At 43.9% G+C, this 22,873-nt stretch overlaps 1 protein-coding gene and 1 long non-coding RNA gene across 2 annotated transcripts in view; both read left to right on the top strand.

Moving 5' to 3' along the window:
• The first annotated feature begins 602 nt into the window (after positions 1 to 602).
• Positions 603 to 5,184, top strand: LOC115205273 (P2Y purinoceptor 4). The gene is made up of 2 exons (XM_029771068.1): positions 603 to 695; positions 1,231 to 5,184. Exon 2 carries the CDS (start codon positions 1,274 to 1,276, stop codon positions 2,375 to 2,377), a length of 1,104 nt encoding a protein of 367 aa, XP_029626928.1. The 5' UTR covers positions 603 to 695; positions 1,231 to 1,273; the 3' UTR covers positions 2,378 to 5,184.
• A 14,170-nt stretch (positions 5,185 to 19,354) lies between these two features.
• LOC115205275 (uncharacterized) overlaps positions 19,355 to 22,873 on the top strand; it is a 49,232-nt gene continuing 45,713 nt past the window's right edge. The window contains exon 1 of the long non-coding RNA XR_003880572.1: positions 19,355 to 19,594. This is a non-coding gene — a long non-coding RNA (uncharacterized LOC115205275). The remainder of the gene's footprint in view (positions 19,595 to 22,873) is intronic.

Below are 22,873 nucleotides of genomic sequence, written 5' to 3' on the forward strand. Positions count from 1 at the left end.
TTTATAACATTTTTGAAATGCGTTTTTCTGGATTTCTTTTGTTGTGATTCTGTCTCTCACTGTTCAAATAAACCTACCATTTAAATTATAGACTGATCATTTCTTTGTCAGTGGGCAAACGTACAAAATCAGCAGGGGATCAAATACTTTTTTCCCTCACTGTATGTAGTGTCATCTCGTCAATTTCCTCATTTGGTCCCTGACACCACTCACTCAATGTGCCGTATGTCTTTATGTATCTGGTTTATAGGCTAAGCACGCAATTTTCAGCTCATCTACTGACTTGCTTTATGGAGTGGTTGCGGTTATCTGTGAACAATTTGTTTCCGAGTAGGCTTAATCACAAGTTCCTGTGAACATATGGCACATTTACTAAACCTCAAATCAATGTTATTGTAAAAAATAATAAATAATTTAAAAAATGCTATTAATCAATGTCAAAATCTTTTTGAAATCGGTCTTATAATGATAAAACATTGATTGAATATCGGCTTTGAAACCAATAGGCCTAACCTACCTCAGTGATCGCCTATAGGAGTTGGATTTCAGGGGGACGGACGAGGAGAGGGGGACCTATTTCCTTTATTTGCCGGACGGTCCAACCCACAGTCAGTCAGGCGTATATCCTATATCTATCCAAACTGTTTGCAGAGATAGTGCACTCACTGCAGCGGTCACATTGGGATCTTAACTGGGTAAGTTGTACACCAATATCTCGGATTTAAGTTCAACTTTTAAGTTATATATTCCTTATGTCAGGTTTATTAGCGATAGTACTATTATTAGGGTTGCTAGGTTTTCTAGAAGTCCGCATCGTCGTCACTTTTTTTCTATGGAATACAATTGACCGTTCGCGCGTTTCTCTGTAACTATGTACCCGCCGGATTAGTTGGATAAGAGATTTAGATACAACACCAATGTTGTCAGTTTATAGTTATAGCTCGGGGAGGTGGGGTACATTTCAGGATAGGCTATGTGGGAAGATACAACTATTGTTTAGGTTAGGCTATGTCTGTACGCAGTGCAGTGAACTTTTATTGGCAAGGAACATCAGTTAATTCATCAAAGATGCCAACAAGACGTTTTGTATTTTTAACACAACATGCTGTTATATTTTGTCCTGAAGAAAATAATTGGCCACTGCTTCAAAATTGAAATTCATGTTTTTATCGAAACCAGTATTTCACAGTGATGCCATGTGGATACCTCATTTATTACATTTCTCCACAGATATTACAAGGCAAGTTTTGGCTCTCTGCTGAAAAGACAGAAGATGGACTCAGCTATCCACAGCCACCTTGTGCAGAACCGGTCCAGTCTGATTCTGCATGCTGGGTATTCCAACGACACCTGTCGCTTCAATGAGGAGTTTAAGTACATCTTACTGCCTGTGTCCTACAGCCTGGTGTGTGTTCTGGGTCTGGTGCTGAACTCAGTGGCTCTGTGGATGTTCCTGACCAAGATGCGACCGTGGAACACCAGCACCGTCTACATGTTCCACCTGGCCCTGTCAGACTTCCTGTACGTTCTCTCCCTGCCCACCCTCATCTACTACTACGCTAACCGCAGCCACTGGCCCTTTGGCGTTGCCGCCTGCAAGATCGTTCGCTTCTTATTCTACGCCAACCTCTACTGCAGCATCCTCTTCCTCACCTGCACCAGCGTCCACCGCTACCTGGGCATCTGCCACCCCATCAAGGCCCTGACCATGGTGAAGCCGCGCCATGCCCACGTCGTGTGTGGCATGGTGTGGGTTGCCGTCACGGCGTGTCTGGTGCCCAACCTCATCTTCGTCACCACCAGTCAGAGGGACAACGACACGCTGTGTCACGATACGACCAGTCCGGAACAGTTTGAGGAGTATGTGGACTACAGCTCTACGGTCATGGTCCTGCTGTTCGGCGTCCCCTTCATGGTCATCATGGTCTGTTACTGTCTGATGGCGAGGGCTCTGTGTCGGCCCAGACGGGGGCTTTCGCCCAGCCAGAGGAGCTCACCCTCACGCACCAAGTCCATCAAGCTGATTGTGGTGGTGCTGGTGGTGTTCGCCGTGTGTTTTGTACCTTTCCACATCACACGCACCCTCTACTATACCTACCGCGTGCTGGATGCCAAATGTGAATTCCTGAACATCGTTAACTTTGCCTATAAGATCACCAGGCCTCTGGCCAGTGTGAACAGTTGTATTGATCCCCTCCTGTATTTCCTGGCTGGGGATCACTACCGCGCTAAGCTGGTCAAAGCTCTCACTGGTAAGAGACAGACAACCACCAGTCGCTCCGCTGCCTACCTGCAAAACCGCCCCAGTAGCAACCATGAGATCGCCATGGTCTATAAGAACCCAGACTCGAAAGCCAGCGGTGAACCTGAGAGATAGTGGGTAAGTCATATGGACATCTATGGGGTATCATATATAGATATGCCTAACCTCCGTAATATAAACACGGAGGAAACAGTTAACAGTCCTGGGCTGGCCACTACACAGCTGCACTTCCTTTGGATGCTGTTCTGTCATTTCGGACACAGGATGACTACATGCTGATCGATGGGGCCTCATTACAGAGCCCAGATCTGTGAGAAGTTCAGTTCCTATAAGGCTGTTGGGGCAAAGCCTTTCCTTAAAGGGGAATGAAGACGTTGGCGTGGGATTGGTCAGAAAACAGACACCTTATCATCACCACCATTTTGCAACAGTGTTGGATGCAGTACTGTTAAATCCTATCTACATTCCCCCTTTTTAGCAATAAGCTATGTGAAAACCAAGTCTGTTTTATACATTTACATTATACATCTAGTTCCTACTCTGAATGCTTTCCCCTCATTTCATTGTGACGGTTGCAGTGTCTGAAAGAAAGAGTTAAAATCCTTTCAACCAGGGAAACAAAACAGTCTCTGTATCTCTGTCTGAGCCAGACTGTAGTTTCCTACTGTTACCACAGACTGAGGAACTACAGGAACGAAGCCTGTTCTGTACAATAGCTACAGAACTCTGAAGAGCAGAAGGAAAAACAAATGTATGTAATCTGTAATCTGAATGCTTGGACTTGTGTTATTATGGCAGCACGTACTCAGAGCGAGGATTTGTGAATGGATATGACAGGTGTTAAAAACAGTGGGTTATTGTGATCATCAAGAGAGAAGGTCCAAATCCTAGAAAACATTATTTAGACATATGATCGAAGGGTTTTCGCTGGCTTCCAGTAAGAGTGGCGGTGACGTCATATTTAGCAACAGGCTCAGATATTGTGAGGCAATCTGAAACAGTTCAACAGGAACAGTGGATTTACCAGGAGACTCATTCTGGTAGATAGTGGAGCTTTATCCCTCTCCCAGCTGTTTTTGTCCTTCAGCGCAGAGCCTCCACAGCTGTCTCTCTGTCTGTTTCTGCTGTGTGGAAACCAGGGGAGGGGTGGTGTGGGGGAGTAGAGAGACTCAATGGGTGTGTAGGCCGGAGCATCAACTCCATCCAACAACCCACACTACGGATAAAGGGGGGATTTTCCTACATTATCCAATTGGGACTTAGAGCTGCACACAACATGGCTATTTTCACACCGATTTTGGTTGCTGTTGTTGTTGACAGTCTGTCCATGGCAAAACAGATGTCTCTGTAAAGTAGTAGGTCCGTTCCTAAGGGTACTTAAAGTACTATACTGCTGTGATGTTTAAGCTACTGGTAATGTTTATAAAGGGCATTATAACCTCGGTTCAAGGTATGATAGGAAAACACTTGGTTCTATAGGTCTATAACATTATAATGACATTAAATATATGTTTTATATATCTACATTTTCTTAGTTTGCTTACTGGTTATCATGTTATTGTTGCACCAACTATTACCAAGTAATAACAATATCCCTATTGTGCAATGACAATAACCATCCATGACATCGGTTGATTAACCACAATCTCAGTTTGTGTGTGTGTATCAAATTGAACTCCATGCTGCAGTGTCTTGCAGACTTGAATGGGGTTATGGTAGAGGGGGTGTGTGGGAAAGTGATGAGCGGTTGCGTGTCTCATCGAAACATGAGGCGTTACCGGGTGTAGGTCCTCCATTAATCAGACAGGGGGGAGACCTGAGGAAGCGGGAGGACAGAACTGGGCAGCACAGAGAAACAGGACCAGGAAGTGAGCTGGTCATGGTACCGTACTGTTTGGGTTTTTCCTTGCCTGGGCCGTGCCAAGAAAACAAAGCTGGTCCCACCAACACACCATGGAAAAGAGCTTGTGTTTCCACTTTCCAGCCAAGGCTCTGTATTGATTGTCCATTGTAATCATCCATAAATAATCTGACATTGAGATCTGAAAGAGGGGAAGACCAGCTCTCCATAAAGCAATAGATAATGTTATGTTCTCCGCAGTACACAGCAGGTGTATTCTCCATCTTTCTGTTGGGCATTGCTAGTTGATGCTCTCATTTCCAAAAGGCTGCATCAACGGGCATATTGAAATACACATTTTATGCTCAAAGAGACCAGTTGCTACAGTCGTCCAGGGATGTGAATGCAAGCCCCAGGAAGAATATGTTTTACATGGATATGTATCTGAACATTTGTCCTCTGGGTCAGAGATTTGGAATGCCATGAGCACTAGCGCCTCACTGTGGGCTGAGTGTGACAAGACGGATTAGTGGGGTGCATTGGTGCCTTTGAAGATGGAATAGAAGATGAGCGATGGAGTAAAAATGTTACCCAGGCCTAAATGCTTTAGTACTAATCACTATATCTTTCTCAAAACATTTTAACATTTAATTTCAAGGCCTTTTTTTTTTTTACAAAAATAAGTCTTAGGCCTAACAAAATATATGATCAACTCTGTGGTTAGGATATATAATGTTGTGTTAACCAACCATATAACATGACATTACCAATAGTGCTATATACCATATCACTGCATCTCTTTACAGCAGCTTGTTGGTGCATGTAGGATGTTCTCAGCTTGGTCAGTAGGTGTCCCCATTGGATTCTTTACTAAAGCATGAGCATCGTGAATCCATATCAGTTATTTACGTATGATCTTATTTACATTTACATTTACCTCATTTAGCAGACGCTCTTATCCAGAGCGACTTACAAATTGGTGCATTCACATTCTGATATCCAGTGGAACAACTTATCACTCTTATTGAGATATAGGCTGATATTGTTCGGGGTGATGATGAGTTGGTAATAATCTTAACCAGAACTAAAAGAGATAAAAGAGGGAACGTTTTACAATGAGGGGCTTCAACAATATTTTTTTTCAGTCAGGACCAAACCAATACATTTTTTACGGAAATGGACTATATGAACGGTCTCAATATTTCCTATAATAACAAAACATGAGGAATTTATACATTTTCATTGGTATAGTGTAAACATCCAAGTAAAAAAGAACTCTGTATAGCTTGCTACAGGAGGAGGCTTAATGGAGAAAGCATCACGTTTATCATAAAGCAAGTTTATACAGCCTAGCCTCTGTAATTCATTTACCACAAACGATATTTCAATGCTAGAAGTTGGTATAAAATTAAATAAAATGCAAACATACTTCTTTGAAACCTCTATTTTGTAAATATCTGTAAATATTGTCCCTTTATATTTTGTAAGAACTACGCACATGCAGAACATTTATTAATGCAATAAGTTCTCTGATAATTGTATACATTTATGAAGGCTGCAATGGACGTATACAATAACCTTTGTAATTTGCGAATAGCATATTTTGATATATGTAAATCAAAGTCTTATGTAAATATTAGCATACATCCACATGCATATGGAAACCATGCATTGTTATAGCCTACAACTTTCAGAATATTACGCTAAACATATTTTAATAGAACTTATAGAAAAATTGAATTGAGTTATTTCATGTTTATATCCTAATCATCTCTAAACATCTCGGCTATTTTGCAGGATATGGGGTTATACATTTCAAAGCTTGATGGGCTCCATAAAAACGTATCAGCTGCCTATTTTATATACTTTCCACCAAAAAACGTAAAATACGTTTTTTTAAATATACTGATTTAATTGAAATATAAATACTTTAAAAAATTCGAATATTTTTGTTTTGACATTAGGCTTGCTGACATGCAGTGTTTTAAAGTATTGCATGAGATAAACAGCTGCATTTAATTCTATATTGAATTGCATGTATTATTTTTCATCCGCTAAGTAATGATCCCATCACAAGAGAAGGATCCGCGCGGTTCTCTTGTGATGGGATCATTACCCTCCAAGGCCATCCGGCGCTGCAAAGGTGAGAGGAAAATCTGTGTTGAATGCTCATGGTCACAGTATTGTAGACACCAGACTATGGAAAAAATAACAGATAATACGTTTCTAATCATAGACAATTATATCAAGTGTGAAAAGAAGAAGACGCTTTCCGCAGTAAATCGACTTCTCCAGGCGAAGCAAATAATATTCTCCATAATGTTTGTTAAATACTTTTTTTTTTTAAATGTACCCAATTTTTAAGGAGTCTTTCCCACTCTCTTCGTGTGAGACTACCTATTTTAAATGTAATTTTCAATGGGGGTGGGACATCCCAAGGAGTTTGGCATATGAGACATAAAGTTGAGTTGATAGGTCCACAGAAGAAGCGGGAACTGATAGGCTTATGTCAACTGAAAGATGCATGTCTTTTTTTATATAATAATACTTTTTCAAATATCTACTATTTCTACTAATAACAGGTTCATATTTCTCCACTGGGCACAGACGTCAATTCAACGTCTATTTCACGTTTGTTCAACGTAATTTCGTTGAAAGGACGTGGAAACAACGTTGATTCAACCAGTGTGCGTCCAGTGGGTCAGGCCTACGGAGGCAATAAAATGATTGAGTCCTGTCAGGGAATCTTCCATAGAGGCTATCCATTGAACACCATCGACAGTGGTAGCATCCAAATGATATGTTTAGAATGGTCAGAAATGTTCTTGTAAAACAGACAGGATATCGAGCTATGAACGAGGGGGCCTGAGGAAATAATGAATGCATTTGGCAAGTGCCGAATATAATGTCTGTATTCTCTAGAAATTAGAAAATACAGTTAGGCCTATCTTAATTCATCTCCTCAATTGAGTCCTACTGAAAAAATGTGCCAAAACAGCAGGTGCTCGAAGTCAATTGAAATCACCCATTTTCAGTGGCCTTGTTGACACAATTTGTTCAGTCATTTCACCATTGAATTTAGTTTTGTTTCATACTTTTGGATTCATAAATGTTTCATGTTTATCAATTAGGCCCACAACAAATGTACTTATAACTTGTTGTAGGGCAGTGTCAGAGAAATTACACAAGCCATGAGCGTTGGAGAAGATAAGAAAACCATTGCATTGCTGAACAGAGGTCAGTCTTGGAGGTCAGCATTTTGCCTAATATGATTGTTTGTTAGCCTACTAACATAGAATGAACAGTGTAGGCTACCTACTCTCTTTGGTTTTATTTAATGTATTTTTTTTTTAACCAAAACTAGTTTTGAGTATTTTTTATGTAAATACACTTGAGTTTATGTTAAGATTTCTAGAGTAAATATCCTATGATATGGTATTTGTTGAGATTTAAGGTTCTCTCTTTGTCTGTAGGCAATTTCTGTAAAGGGCCAAATTATTTGGAAGAAATGTAGGATTTCAAGGATGTGTGGATTTGAATTGAACTGGAGAGGCTGAGAGCGGAGGGGAAGAGTGACATAAAGAGGAGAGAAGTTCATTATCCAGATGAAAAGGAAACCAACGGCTTTTACAGTCTCCATGGGAACCAGCCTTTCTTTTGCTTTCAGACCTATGATAAGGTACTTCACAGCATTAAGCACAATTATTGCAAGGTAAAAAGAGGAAATATTGCTTTCCAATGCTAATAGATGTTAGATATTGATTGGCATGGCGATTCATGTAGAGCTATGCCCTAAATGTTTCACCTGGCACTCTCCAGCCTTTTAAATGGTGACTTTGGACATGAGTGGCTCGGAGGTTACCCCTGATGGCTCTGTGATGCACTGAGGACCTAGACTGCCAACTCTCTCTCACTGATCATAACATGTCATTTGGTAGTGGAAAAACACATATTAGACACTAGAACAGGGATGTGCAACTTTGATGGTGGAGGGGGTCACAAATAATTGGAACTCATCAGATACCCACTGGCTGCCAGTTGCCCATCCCTGACACACTAAACTAACTGGAAAAGGCAAGAGAGTGGAAGTGCGTGCATAGGTGTGGATATTGAATTTGTGCTGAAATTCATAAACCAACGGTGATATCTGTTTTTCCATTTGTTTTACTTGGTATGATTTGTTATTTTCAAACAGTAATGTTTACTCTTTCATCACTAACATTATGTAGACAGTAATTGGACAAGTTAAGAGGCAGACATTCAGCATCAACCCTCCCTCCCCCTCATCCCCTGGTAGAAATCCCAGAAATCCCATTTATGTAAAATCCCAGAAATCCCATTTATGTAAAATCTCATAAATCCCAAACACAGGCTGCTTCATGTCATCAGCATGTCATCATGCCTCAGAGTGGCCTTCAGTGAGCTCCACAACACAATGGTGTTCATGGCCCCGGGAGCAGCAAGGTCAGGCCGAAGCACAAGGGCAGGCCGTGGGGTGTGATGGAGGCCTAGTTAGTGGGGACCAGGTATTAGCATAGTGTAGAGGCAAGGAGACACGGGCGGGCTCACAGGGCGGGCGGGTGGGCAAGATGGGGCTGTGGCACTCCTGGCAAATAGTTTTAACCCCTATTACAGCAGAGGCATGGCGCCTGGTCTTATCTGGGCCGCTGCAGCCACTCATTAATATTCCGGACATATGACAGTGCTTTCTGTATCATTGTCTGTTAATGGGAGGGATAATCGCTCATTCAATTATCAGACAGTCAACGAAAGACCAATCGCGCCTGCCTACCCCTAGTTCTCACCAGCGCCGGGGCCAAAACAGAGATGCGCCAGTGAGAAAGCGAGAGAGATAGTGGGGATTACACCATATTAGCAACTTTAATAAGACAGATGGCGGGCACCCTGTGAACCAATAGGGGTCTAACTCTGCCGGTGAACAAGAAGAAGCACTACTGGAATCATTATCAACAAAGAAAGCTGTATGAAATGAAAAAGTGCACTATCTTAAAACAAAGTACTTTTTTTGTGTTCATCTTGAGAGTCAGTGATAGAGCCGATCAATGTATCGTTTTACGGTTATTGAGACAGCTTTGCGGTCAGCTTGAAAAGCATCAAAGTAAGTCAGATCCTGGCTTGACCTGTGGTCAGAAATGGGTACTGATAGTTCTGCGATAGACTCTGAATTGCTTCCTCCGTCTGCAGCTTGAACCTGGCCTCTGTGGGCCAAAGGTCTGTGAAGTGATCAAGTGCATCATTTATCCCTGTTGATCTGGTCTTTGTGGCCCCGGATCCTGCTCTGTCTGTCATCATGCTGTGGGGGCCATTGGCCTGGATATGAGGGGGCTTCTGAGGGTCTACCACTAGGATGACCTCTGGCCTGCTACTGGCCTCTGGAGGCTCTGTTGCCTTTACCCACACAGGCATGCACTTAAACACACACACACACACACACACACACACACACACGCACACGCACACGCACACGCACACACGCACGCACATTATAATAGTGAGTTTATTTAGTTATCCTGTGTGCACCTATTCCTTTCAGGAGGTGGGTCATAAGATTGGGGTTACAGGGCAGATGCAAGGAGGGGAGTTGTAGGTTAAAAAAAGACGTGAAATATTAACTAAATCTTATCAAATCCAGAGTTTGATAAATTCTCCCATTTTAAATGAACAGAGGCGTCTGTGCCTGTGGAAGGCCTTTGTTAGAGGACCATTTTCTCCAGCGGAGCCGCACGCCCACAGGGTCAGCGAAGTTACGAAAGTAATTAAAGCTCTGTGATTCACCGCCTGCTGCAGAGAAAAGAAAGCAAGCTGTCATTCTGATTTAGAAAAATAAATTACAATTTTAATAATGGTGTAGGATGGGGGTGCAAGGATGTCTGGAGTCTTGCTTGGTTGGGAGGTTGTGGAGGAGTGTGTGTGGGGAGGTGGGGTGTATGTGTGTGGGGTGGGGGGGGGGGTTGCTGGGAGACTACTTATCAATAGTTGCAATTTTTTTGAAACCGCATCGGTAGTACATTGCAGAGAGCACAAGTGCCCTTCAAAAAAGAAATCCCAGGAACATTAACATACTGATTTCATGCGCGTGGCAAAGGGCCTGAGCCAATATCAGAGAGGACTCAGCACTCCTATTGTCTGCTGGGACTCTGGTCCCCTCTGATATGAAAATTCAATTATTTTATAACTAGATCTGCTGCTGCGTTTTGACAGTCGACGGTAGCGCCTTGCCAGCTGCATCAGTGTGGGGGACCAGAGGCCCCTGATAGCGAAAGGGAGGTCTTTCACGCCATTGACGTGTTTTTGGGGGACAAGATTACCTAAATGTGTTGCATTTAAGGAATGAAAGTTAATCTAATGCACTGCCATTATCTCACTCAGGTAATTCCAATACCGTCCTTAATCTATGTTTACACACATGCACGCACTTGCGCACTCACTCATTCTTTAACACTTTGAATCTGATTCCCCCACACGCTGTCTACCTCCAAATACGTTGAGTATTTATTTATTTTGATGTGCATATGCTTACCGAGGTAGAAACTATATCACACTGGAGTCATTTCCTAGGAGACATCAGCAGTTTCCAAGAAGCAATTTTATTGGTTTATAATAAATGCAATACTCAATATTTATAGTTATTTATTTATTTTGAAGGTGCATGAACATTGTTCAAATATGCACACATTTGCAGTTTGTTTACAAGGTGACAAGGTTGTATTTGTTTACTAGGTGATAAGGTTGTGTATGCTTTTATTTAACATATGAGGAATAGATTTTGGACCTTCACAATTTCAAATGTCCTTGAACAAAGCAATGTTGTAGTAGGTGAAGTGTAGCGATTTACAACCATTAAACATGTTAATATTTTGTATGAGTTGGAAAAGTTTGCGTTCATTATCTAAAGACTGGCCTTGTCCTTTATTCTGTCATCACATACAGCAGCGTACACTTATTATACTATACACTCAGTGGCCATGGCTTGCTATATAAAGCAGGCAGACAGGCATCGAGGCATTCAGTTACTATTCCATTGAACGTTAAAATGAGTGACCTAAGCGACTTTGAGTGTGGTATGATTGTCGATGCCAGGTGCGCCGGTTCCAGTATCTCAGAAATGACCGGCCTCCTGGGCTTTTCACAGAATGGCGCGAGAAACAAAAAACATCCAGTCAGTGGCAGTCCTGTGGGAGAAAACAGCTTGTTGATGAGAGGTCGAAAGAGAATGGCAAGAATCATGCACGCTAACTGGCGGGCCACAAACAGGCAAATAACGGCACAGTACAACAGTGGTGTGCAGAACAGCATCTTGGAATGCACAACTCGTTGGTCCTTGTCATGAATAGGCTATTGCAGCAGACGACCACACCGGTTTCCACTCCTATCAGTTAAAAACAAGAACTGGACAATTGAGTGGAAAAACATTGCCTGGTCCGACCAATCCCGTTCGTCGGACCAGTCAGGATTTGGCATAAGCAGCATGAGTCCGTGGCCCCATCCTGCCTGGTGTCAAAGGTACAGGCTGGTGGCGGTGGTGTAATGGTGTGGGGAAGGTTTTCCTGGCACACGTTAGGTCCCTTGATACCAATTGAGAAACGTTTCCATGCCCAAATAATTCAGGCTGTTTTGGAGGCAAAGGGGGGTCCGACCCGGTACTAGATGACTGTACCTAATAAACTTGCCACTGAGTGTAGATACATGTTGTTGACTGAGGCTCCACTCTAGAGGTGTCAATGGGCTGGCTCTCTCAACACCTTCAGTCCTCTCCAGTTCTGTGGGGGGTTATGTTAGGAGCAAAGGGGACGTGAAGCTCCCTCTTCTTTACCCAGCACTCCCAAACCACAAAATTGACCACCTTCCTAACCCATCTGGGCCAGGGTGAAGACAAATCTGCCTCCGGCCTCTGCTCATCAGGCCGTGTTGAAGTAGTGAAGTACACACTCACCAAGGAGAAGAATGAAGTAGTGAAGTACACACTCACCAAGGCGAAGAATGGAGCATGAATGAGTATTCTCTGCAGGGGGACTGCCATTAGCACTTAATTAGCAGTAAGAGTACCATTCAGACAGGGGCCAGTTATTGTCCAACACAATATGTTCTGGTTCTGTCTCTCAGTGTGTCTTTTGCTAGTGCATGTGTTTGGTGTGTGTGTGTGCAAAGTGCATGTTTGCTATGCCTGCTTGCATATGCCTGCCAGGCGTTTGCTGTGTTCTCTACATTGTACATCGGATGTTCATTTGATATTCTTCTACCTCTATGTCTTTGGGATGGACGAGTGGGTTTATATCTTCATGGTTAGCTGTAGCTGAGCTGAAGGATAATATGTTGTTTTGAATGACCAGTAACTGATATCCCCTTTGAACTGCAGCCATGAAAAGGCTTGTTTTGCCCTCATATGAAAAGCTGGCCACACAGGCCTGTGTTGTGTGAGCGTGTGTTAATCTAAATCATATTTTTTTTTCTTTCTTTCCCTGCTCTGGTCTGCTGTCAAATGCTTTGTGTAAAGCTCAGACTACAGTGGGAATGTTTGGTGTGTAAGCATTTTACAGGGAAGCTCCTTTGATCTGCTGAGCAGGCATTCTGCTCCCCTTTTCTGTCCTCTCTACCTGCACACCAGAACTAGGTAGCAGACATGGGGAGGAGACAGGAAAGTTTTATCCTCACCCCCCTCACCCCCCACCCCTCGGCCCTGCCGCCCCCTCCATCAGCTCCTCTGTTACCCATGGCTCAGGCAGACGGTGGCGGTGGTACCTTTCACTTCCCGAAATCCGAGAGGCGGAGAGCTGTCATTTGCCAATTTGGCCTGAATGGGGCGGCTAGCAGATTGAATGTCGTTTTCCCACCAGCCTTCGCCATCCAGCCCAGCGGGAGAGGGAGGAGGGAGGAGGGAGGAGGGAGGGGGAGGGGGTGTAATGCTAGAGTAAAATGATTACTTTGATGGCAGTTAACATTATGTGACGGGTGGCACTGATGTGGGACTTCCAGTAAAGACACTGCAGGTTGTTGGCCTTGCTCTCTCTCGCTCGCTCACTCTCTCTCTCTCTCTCTCTCTTTCTGTCTCTATCTCTCTCCCGGCAGGAACGCTGACCATGGCCGGCCCTAGGCTTTTGGAGGACCTAAGCGAGATTTGATTGGGGGGCCCTCCAATTGGGGGGCAAAACATTTTAGTGGCCCCCTTCTTGACAACGGAGATAAAAATGTACGTTTTAAAGTTAAATTCTACTTTTGCCATGGGGCGGAGAGAAACTTTTGCAATTTTATAACAAATGTAACGCAATTCTACACATTTTGCCATGACATGCCATGTTAATATGATATCTGAGTGAGAATGACTAACAAAATCCATAGGGGGCCACAGGAGTTCAAGGTCCCTGGGCACATGCCCTGCGTGCCCGGATAGTATTCACCATGATTACTAGAAGTTTAGATAGCTTGCTAGACTAACTACCAATCTAAAAATTGACATGGATAATTGTCATCTAATTGAGTGACTGACATAACAAGAGAAAAACTGCTGATGCATAACCACATTTCAAAATTGCGCCTGGTGTATTCTACTATTCATATTCTCAATAGTAGGTTGAGACCCCCGACTGAGTTCCTTGCTTAGGGCCCCCTAGCGGCTGGGGCCGCTTATGCCTGGAGCTGGCCCTGACACTGACACACCTGAAAAGATTATACAGGCCCGATCTCTGCTCTCAGAGCTGTAATTTCTCCCTGATCAATATAATTATACTTCTCCACCTCACCCTCCCTAATGTCAATGGGCCAGACCGGTCCTGTTCTGTGTTGTTAATAAAGCTTCCACACACACATGCACGCACGCACACACAAACACACACACACACACACACACAGATCAGCCTGTATGTCTGGGAAGACAATGGCAGAACAAGTCTGACTGTGTTCCTTCTCCTGGTTAGGGAGAGATACAGAGATACAGGAGCACCACACACATATTTGGTTACATGGAACTTCCACTTAAAATGAGTTCATGACACTATGGTTTGGTTGCAATATTGAAGATATTTACTATGTTGTTCCATGGATAAGTGTAGGGAGTTGACAAATGGCATTATAAATAGCATAAGGAGTCATTTTGCCTGTAGCCTATTAGACTGAAGTGTATTGTTGGGTGCCTTAAAAACATCTTCATCAATCACAGATACTGTAAACTGGGGGCTTGAGCATCCTCTTCTTGACTCCACTCCCAGACACGGGGCTGCGTGAAACCGAACACCGGGACCTGTCTCACCCTTACAAAAAAAATAAAAAATAACATTTGCAGTGAAATAGATTTATTCACAGCTATTTCACTTAAAATTCATATTATGTATTACATTTTATTAAATTGTACAATTTTAAGTTCACATGTAAACAACACCTTTTCAAATATGAGGAGAATGACATGTTTTTACCTCACATGTGGAATTGCAAGTTCATGTGAAAAACAAACACTAATTTGCAGTTATATACAGTTGAAGTCGGAAGTTTACATACATTTAGGTTGGAGTCATTAAAACTCGTTTTTCCACTACTCCACAAATTTCTTCTTAACAAACTATAGTTTTGCCAAGTTGGTTAGGACATCTACTTTGTGCATGACACAAGTAATTTTTCCAACAATTGTTAAGTGTCACGGTTGTCGTAGGATGAAGCGGACCAAAGTGCAGCGTGATTATCGTTCCACATATTTTATTGAACTGTGAAACTATGCAATACATACAAATAAACTGAATAACAAAAACAACAAACCGTGACGCAGAGTTGAAACATACACAAACTCAAAACCAATCTCCCACAAACCCAGGTGGAAAAACCACCTACTTAAGTATGATCTCCAATTAGAGACAACGAGGACCAGCTGCCTCTAATTGGAGATCATCCCAAACAAAACCCAACATAGAAATACAAAACTAGAACATAACAACATAGAAAAACTAAACTAGAAAACCCCGGTCACGTTCTGACCTACTCTACCATAGAAAATAACAGCTTTCTATGGTCAGGACGTGAAAGTACCCCCCCCCAAAGGTGCGGACTCCGAACGCACCAAATAAAAAATAAAATAAAAACAAACAAAGGGAGGGTTAGGGCGGATGACAAATGTCTATGGCGGCTCTGGTTTAGTACTCAGAACCTTCTCATCCCACGGATCCTCCAGCAGAGGAGGCGGCTCCGGTTCGGGGTGTAACCCCCGCTCCGCCCGCTGATCTCTCCGCTTTTGTGTCACCGGACCGCGGACCGCCGCTGGAGACTCTGGACTGCGGACCGCCGCTGGAGACTCTGGACTGCGGACCGCCGCTGGAGACTCTGGACCGTCGTTGGAGACTCTGGACTGCGGACCGTCGTTGGAGACTCTGGACTGCGGACCGTCGTTGGAGACTCTGGACTGCGGACCGTCGCTGGAGGTTCCGGACTGTGGAACGTCGCTGGAGGTTCCGGACTGTGGAACGTCGCTGGAGGTTCCGGACTGTGGAACGTCGTTGGAGGTTCCGGACTGTGGGCCGTCTCAGGAGGTTCCGGACTGTGGGCCTTCTCAGGAGGTTCCGGACTGCGGGCCGTCTCAGGGTGTTCCGGACTGTGGGCCGTCTCAGGAGATTCCGGACTGTGGGCCGTCTCAGGAGGTTCCCGGACTGTGGGCCTTCTCAGGAGGTTCCGGACTGTGGGCCGTCTCAGGATGTTCCGGACTGTAAAACATCGCCTGAAGCTCTGGACTGGGAACTGTCACCGGAAGCTCTGGACTGGGAACTGTCGCCGGAAGCTCTGGACTGGAAACTGTCGCCGGAAGCTCTGGACTGGTAATGCGCACTGGAGGCCTGATGCGTGGGGCTGGCACAGGTGGCGCCAGACTAGTGACACGCACCTCAGGGCAAGTGCGAGGAACAGGCACAGGGCGTACCAGGCTGGATAGACTCACTGGAAGCCGGGTACGTGGGGCAGGTACAGGATATACTGGGCCGTAGAGGCGCACTGGAGGTCTCGAGCGTAGAGCTGGCACAACCCGTCCTGGCTGGATGCTTACTTTCGCCCGGCAAACGCGGGGCTCTGGCACAGGACACACTGGGCTGTGAATACGCACTGGCGACACAGTGCGCAGAGCCGGCGCAGGATATCCTGGACCGAGAAGGAGAACTGGAGACCAGGAGCGCTGAGCTGGCACCACCCTTCCTGGCTGAATGCTCAACCTAGCTCGACAAATGCGGGGCGCGGGCACAGATCGCACCGGGCTGTGAATGCGCACTGTCGCCAGTGCGCATCACCGCATAACACGGTGCTTGCTTCGTCACTCGCTCCCCACGGTAAGCATGGGGAATTGGCTCAGGTCTCCACCCTGACTCTGCCAATCTCCCCGTGTGCCGCCCCCCCCCCCCAAAACATTTTTTGGGGCTGACTCTGGCACTTGCCTCGTGATTGGTATAGTGCCTCGTTATATTGCCGCTCCGCTTTCACTGCCTCAATCTCCTCTTTAGGACGGTGATACTCCCCAGCCTGATTCCAGGGTCCTTTCCCGTCCAGAATTTCCTCCCAGGTCCATTCCTGTTTCTCCTGGGCACGCTGCTTGGTCATTTGGTGGTGGGAGATTCATTCACGGTTGTCGTAGGATGAAGCGGACCAAAGTGCAGTGTGATTATCATTCCACATATTTTATTGAACTGTGAAACTATGCAATACATACAAATAAACTGAATAACAAAAACAACAATCTCCCACAAACCCAGGTAGAAAAAACACCTACGAGGACAAGCTGCCTCTAATTGTAGATCATCCCAAACAAAACCCAACATAGAAATACAAAACTAGAACATAACAGCATAGAAAAACTAAACTAGAAAAAAAAAACTGTCACGCCCTGACCGACTCTACCATAGAAAATAACAGCTTTCTATGGCCAGGACGTGACAAACAGACAGATTATTTCACTTATAATTCACTGTATCACAATTCCAGTTGGTCAGAAGTTTACATACACTAAGTTGACTGTGCCTTTAAACAGCTTGGAAAATTCCCGAAAATGATGTCATGGCTTTAGAAGCTTCTGTTAGGCTAATTGACATAATTTGAGTCAATTGGAGGTGTACCTGTGGATGTATTTCAATGTCTACCTTCAAATTCAGTGCCTCTTTGCTTGACATCATGGGAAAATCAAAAGAAATCAGCCAAGATCTCAGGAAAAAATTGTAGACCTCCACAAGTCTGGTTCATCCTTGGGAGCAATTTCCAAACGCCTGAAGGTACCACGTTCATCTGTACAAACAATAGTACGCAAGTATAAACACCATGGGACCACACAACCGTCATACCGCTAAGGAAGGAGACGCGTTCTGTCTCCTAGAGATGAACGTACTTTGGTGTGGAAAGTGCAAATCAAACCCAGAACAACGGCAAAGGACCTTGTGAAGATGCTGGAGGAAACAGATACAAAAGTATCTATATCCACAGTAAAACAAGTCCTATATCGACATAACCTGAAAGGCCGCTCAGCAAGGAAGAAGGAAGAAGCCACTGCTCAAAACCGCCATAAAAAAGCCAGACTACGGTTTGCAACTGTACATGGGGACAAAGATCATACTTTTTGGAGAAATGTCCTCTGGTCTGATGAAACAAAAATAAAACTGTGACCATAATGACCATCATTATGTTTGGAGGAAAAGGGGGAGGCTTGCAAGCCGATGAACACCATCCCAACCGTGAAGCACGGCGGTGGCAGCATTATGTTGTGGGGGTGCTTTGCTGCAGGAGGGACTGGTGCACTTCACAAAATAGATGGCATCATGAGGGAGGAAAACTGTGGATATATTGAAGCAACATCTCAAGACACTAGTCAGGAAGTTAAAGCTTGGTCGCAAATGGGTCTTCCAAATGGACAATGACCCCAAGCATACTTCCAAAGTTGTGGCAAAATGGCTTAAGCACAACAAAGTCAAGGTATTGGAGTGGCCATCACAAAGCCCTGACCTCAATCCTATATAATATTTGTGGGCAGAACTGAAAAAGCGTATGCGAGCAAGGAGGCCTACAAACCTGACTCAGTTACCCCAGCTCTGACAGGAGGAATGGGCCAAAATTCCCCCAACTTATTGTGGGAAGCTTGTGGAAGGCGACCTGAAATGTTTGACCCAAGTTAAACAATTTAAAGGCAATGCTACCAAATACTAATTGAGTGTATGTAAACGTCTGACCTACTGGGAATGTGATGAAAGAAATAAAGCTGAAATAAATCATTCTCTCTACTATTATTCTGACATTTCACATTCTTAAAGTAAAGTGGTGATCCTAACTGACCTAAGACATGGAATTTTTACTTGGATTAAAAGTCAGGAATTGTCACAAAATCACACAAACATACATCATTATCGAGTATAACATTGACTGCCTTATCGATTGCTGCCTCCCTTCATAGCATGTTAGCATAGCTCCTTCTCAGAGCTTCATTGGGCCCTCATGCTCTGACAGATGGGAGGTTAAAGGCTTCTTAAATGTCTATATCAATCTGCAGGGTTGTCACGGTGACAAAGACGGAAACAGAACACCATTAGCTGTCTGGACGCGTCAAGGAGGATCATCAGAACAACATCCCAGAAGTGGATGGATGGCCCTCACTGTCACTATCTCTATGGACATTAGGGAGAGATCAGCCTCTAATGGCATTGCTGTAAATATCGAAAATGGTTTTGTAGTTTTAACTTCAATAATCACTAATATGCTTGTATTAAGTTAACCTGCTCAGATGACTTCTGAGGAGATTATGAAGTCTAGAATTGCAACATCCTTTATTACAGTGAATCTGATAACAATGACTGCATTGTTATATTTGTATTAATACGATCTGTTGAATACTAATATGGTTCTGACCCGGTCAGGGTATTGTCCTTTCATCGCCACACAACAAGCATTGTAGTCCATTCCCCTGGGATAGGAGATGTTTTGTATTTGTTCTCTTTTCACACCAGCACTCCTTTTTGACACAGAGACTCCTCGCTCTTCTCTCCCGCTGCACTGCAGCCCTTTTCAAACTGGGAAGCTCCAGGTCAGTTTCCCTTGCCAAGTTTTACGGCCTGCCATGTTGTCTATTCTGCTCAGCTATTTAAAAAATGTTGAATATCAACAATGGCTTTCACTGGTGCATTGTCAACTTTTGTATGAAGCAATCTTGGCTGAATGAGATGGGTCCCAGAGCAGGGAGGGCTCGGCTGTAGCGTGCACAGAGACACCACAGGCGCCTGCCTGGTTCTCCCTCTCTTGCTCTGCTGCAGGTGGGATCGAGGAGGCAGGAGCAGCCGCCCCTCTAGTCCCTGTCTCAGCCCAGCCGGTTGTGTCTGCATGGGGCTGGGCATTCCACCCACTCGTCAGTCCTCGCCGCGAGCCAATCCTCATCCCAAGGCCCCATCCCACCGGACCTGTCGTCTGGGAGCCACTGAACGTGTGACACCTCACACAGGGATCGGAGAGCAGGAGCCCCGGAGGCCAGTCAGAGCTGGGTGAGTGTCTGAGTGTGAGATGGTGGTGGTTGGGGAAATGTGAGGGAGGGTGGTGTAGAGAGAGATGGTATGTGTCGTATGGTATATTCTGTTCTCTGAGTTTTGTTCTCTGTAGCTCTATGCAGCTCCAAGATAGCAGAAAATCTAACGGCAATAAGTTTGCGGTCCATCTGAGTCACAGTTGTTGGGTAAGAATGCATTCATTGTAAGATAAATAATGGAAACATTTTCAAGTCCAGTCTGGCAAAAATATCAAATGACTACAGATGATACAGATATCGAATTTTCTGTAAAGGTATCACCTATTGGTCCGGATGCCATGATTGTATATTGTGTGTCTATTGAGCGGCAAGTTAGTAAAAATTATCAGGAAAAAATTCAAGACACAAGGTGGACAGGGCCAACAGAAGAGATAATGTGATTAAAGTGACTTTCAAAGCAGGTATGTCGCTTTAGATCAGAGCTCAAACTCAAACTAATGGCAATTTGGTGGTTTTCAAAATAAATGTGAAGGTTTGACAGACCCAATACAGCTTGTTGACTGTAATGTTAACCTAGTGTACAGGGATGTAATAGGTATCACTTGTCGAGGATTCTAAATCAAACTTGAAAGACAATTCCAAAGACAACGCTCGTAACAGTTTATGTAATGCATGGCCCGATTCACTACTCCCTTCATATGCTTGAATGCCTCCACGTGTTTACGCGGCTGATCATGTGTTTGTACAAGCACATGCATCCGTGTTTGCGTGAGTGAGTGAGTGAGTGAGTGAGTGAGTGAGTGAGTGAGTGAGTGAGTGAGTGAGTGAGTGAGTGAGTGAGTGAAAGACAAGAGGAAAAGATCAATGAGAGTGAGAGAGCTCCAGTTGGAGGAAGCTTAGTGCCACTGTGTTACTGTCAGTGAGGAGTGCAGTGAGTCTGTGAGACATCTCATCTCCTTTCCTCTCAGCAGCAGCTTGTATCTTCCATTGACACGTCAGTCTCCGGGGCATTGAGCTGTCCTCTTCAGCTGCACTGATCTCACCCCTGTTGTGGGACTGTGTTTGTCTGTGGGCATTACGATTCAACTCAGTACCGTCATATGCACAAAATAAACTATATATACAAAATATATACAGTACCAGTCAAAAGTTTGGACACCTACTCATTCAAGGGTTTTTCTTTATTTTACTAGTTTCTACTTCGTAGAATAATACAAAGATGTCATCAAGACAAAGGGTGGCTACTTTGAAGAATCTCAAATCTCAAATATATTTAGATTTGTTTACACTTTTTTGGTTACTACATTATTCCATAGGTGTTATTTCATAGTTTTGATGTCTTCACTATTATTGTACAATGTAGAAAATAGTAAAAATAAACAAAACCCCAAACTTTTGACTGATACTGTATGTGGACATCCCTTCCAATTACTGGATTTGGCTTTTTCAACAACACCCATTTCTGACAGGTGTATCAGATCGAGCAAACAGCCATGCAATCTCCATAGACAAACACTGGCAGTAGAATGGCCTTACTGAAAAGCTCAGTGACTTTCAATGTGGCACTGTCATAGAATGCTACATTTCAAGTCAGTTCGTCAAATTTCTTTCCTGCTATAGCTGCCCCAGTCAACTGTAAGTGCTGTTATTGTGAAGTGGAAACGTCTTGGAGCAACAACGGCTCAGTCGCAAAGTGTTAGGCCACACAAACTCACAAAACAGGACCGCCGAGTGCTGAAGCGCATAGCGCGTAAAAATTATCTGTCCTCAGTTGCAACTCTCACTACCGAGTTCTAAACTACCTCTGGAAGCAATGTCAACACAAGAACTGTTCGTTGGGAGCTTTATGAAATGGGTTTCGATGGCCGAGCAGCCGCACACAAGCCTAAGATCACCATGCGCAATGTAAAGCATCGGCTGGAGTGGTGTAAAGCTCACCGCCATTGGACTCTGGAGCAGTGAAAATGCGTTCTCTGGAGTGATGAATCACCCTTTACCATCTAAAACTAAATACAACTGTATTGGTCACATAACATACAGTTGAAGTCTGAAGTTTACATATGCCTTAGCCAAATACCTTTAAACTCAGTTTTTCACAATTCCTGACATTTAATCCGAGTAAAAATTCCATGTCTTAGGTCAGTTAGGATCACCACTTTATTTTAAGAATGTGAAATGTCAGAATAATAGTAGAGAGAATGATTTAGTTCAGCTTTTATTTATTTCATCACATTCCCAGTGGGTCAGAAGTTTACATACACTCAATTAGTATTTGGTAGAATTGCCTTTAAATTGTTTAAATTGGCTCAAACGTTGCAGCTAGCCTTCCACAAGCTTCCCACAATAAGTTGGGTGAATTTTGGCCCATTCCTCCTGACAGAGCTGGGCTAACTGAGTCAGGTTTGTAGGCCTCTGGAAGTACTTTGGAAGTATGCTTGGGTCATTGTCCATTTGGAAGACCCATTTGCGACCAAGCTTTAACTTCCTGACTGATGTCTTGAGATGTTGCTTCAATATATCCACATAATTTCCCATCCACATAATTTTCCATCCTCATGATGCCATCTATTTTGTGAAGTGCACCAGTCCCTCCTGCAGCAAAGCACCCCCACAACATGATGCTGCCACCCCCGTGCTTCACGGTTGGGATGGTGTTCTTCAGCTTGAAAGCCTCCCCCTTTTTCCTCCAAACATAACAATGGTCATTATGGCCAAACAGTTCTATTTTTTTCATCAGACCAGAGGACATTTCTCCAAGAAGTACGATCCTTGTCCCCATGTGCAGTTGCAAACCATAGTCTGCCGTTTTTATTGCAGTTTTGGAGCAGTGGCTTCTTCCTTGCTGAGCGGCCTTTCAGGTTATGTCGATATAGACCTAATTTTACTGTGGATATAGATACTTTTGTGCCTGTTTCCTCCAGCATCTTCACAAGGTCCTTTGCTGTTGTTCTGGGATTGATTTGCACTTTTCGCACCAAAGTATGTTCATCTCTAGGAGACAGAAAGTGTCTCCTTCCTTAGCGGTATGACGGCTGTGTGGTCCCATGGTGTTTATACTTGCGTTTGTACAGATGAACATGGTACCTTCAGGCATTTGGAAATTGCACCCAAGGATGATCCAGACTTGTGGAGGTCTACAATTTAATTTCTGAGGTCTTGGCTGATTTCTTTTGATTTGACATTTTTTACATTTTTTTTACATTTTTAGTCATTTAGCAGACGCTCTTATCCAGAGCGACTTGCAGTAGTGAATGCATACATTTCATTTCATGCATTTTTTATTTTTTTTGTGTACTGG

The sequence above is a fragment of the Salmo trutta genome, chromosome 13, assembly GCF_901001165.1.
Source record: "Salmo trutta chromosome 13, fSalTru1.1, whole genome shotgun sequence".
In the NCBI taxonomy this organism is placed as follows: Eukaryota; Metazoa; Chordata; class Actinopteri; order Salmoniformes; family Salmonidae; genus Salmo; species Salmo trutta.

What these genes read in the sequence shown, in the direction of transcription:
- LOC115205273 (XM_029771068.1), top strand. Translation starts at nt 1,274, where the DNA reads ATGGACTCAGCTATCCACAGCCACCTTGTGCAGAACCGGTCCAGTCTG.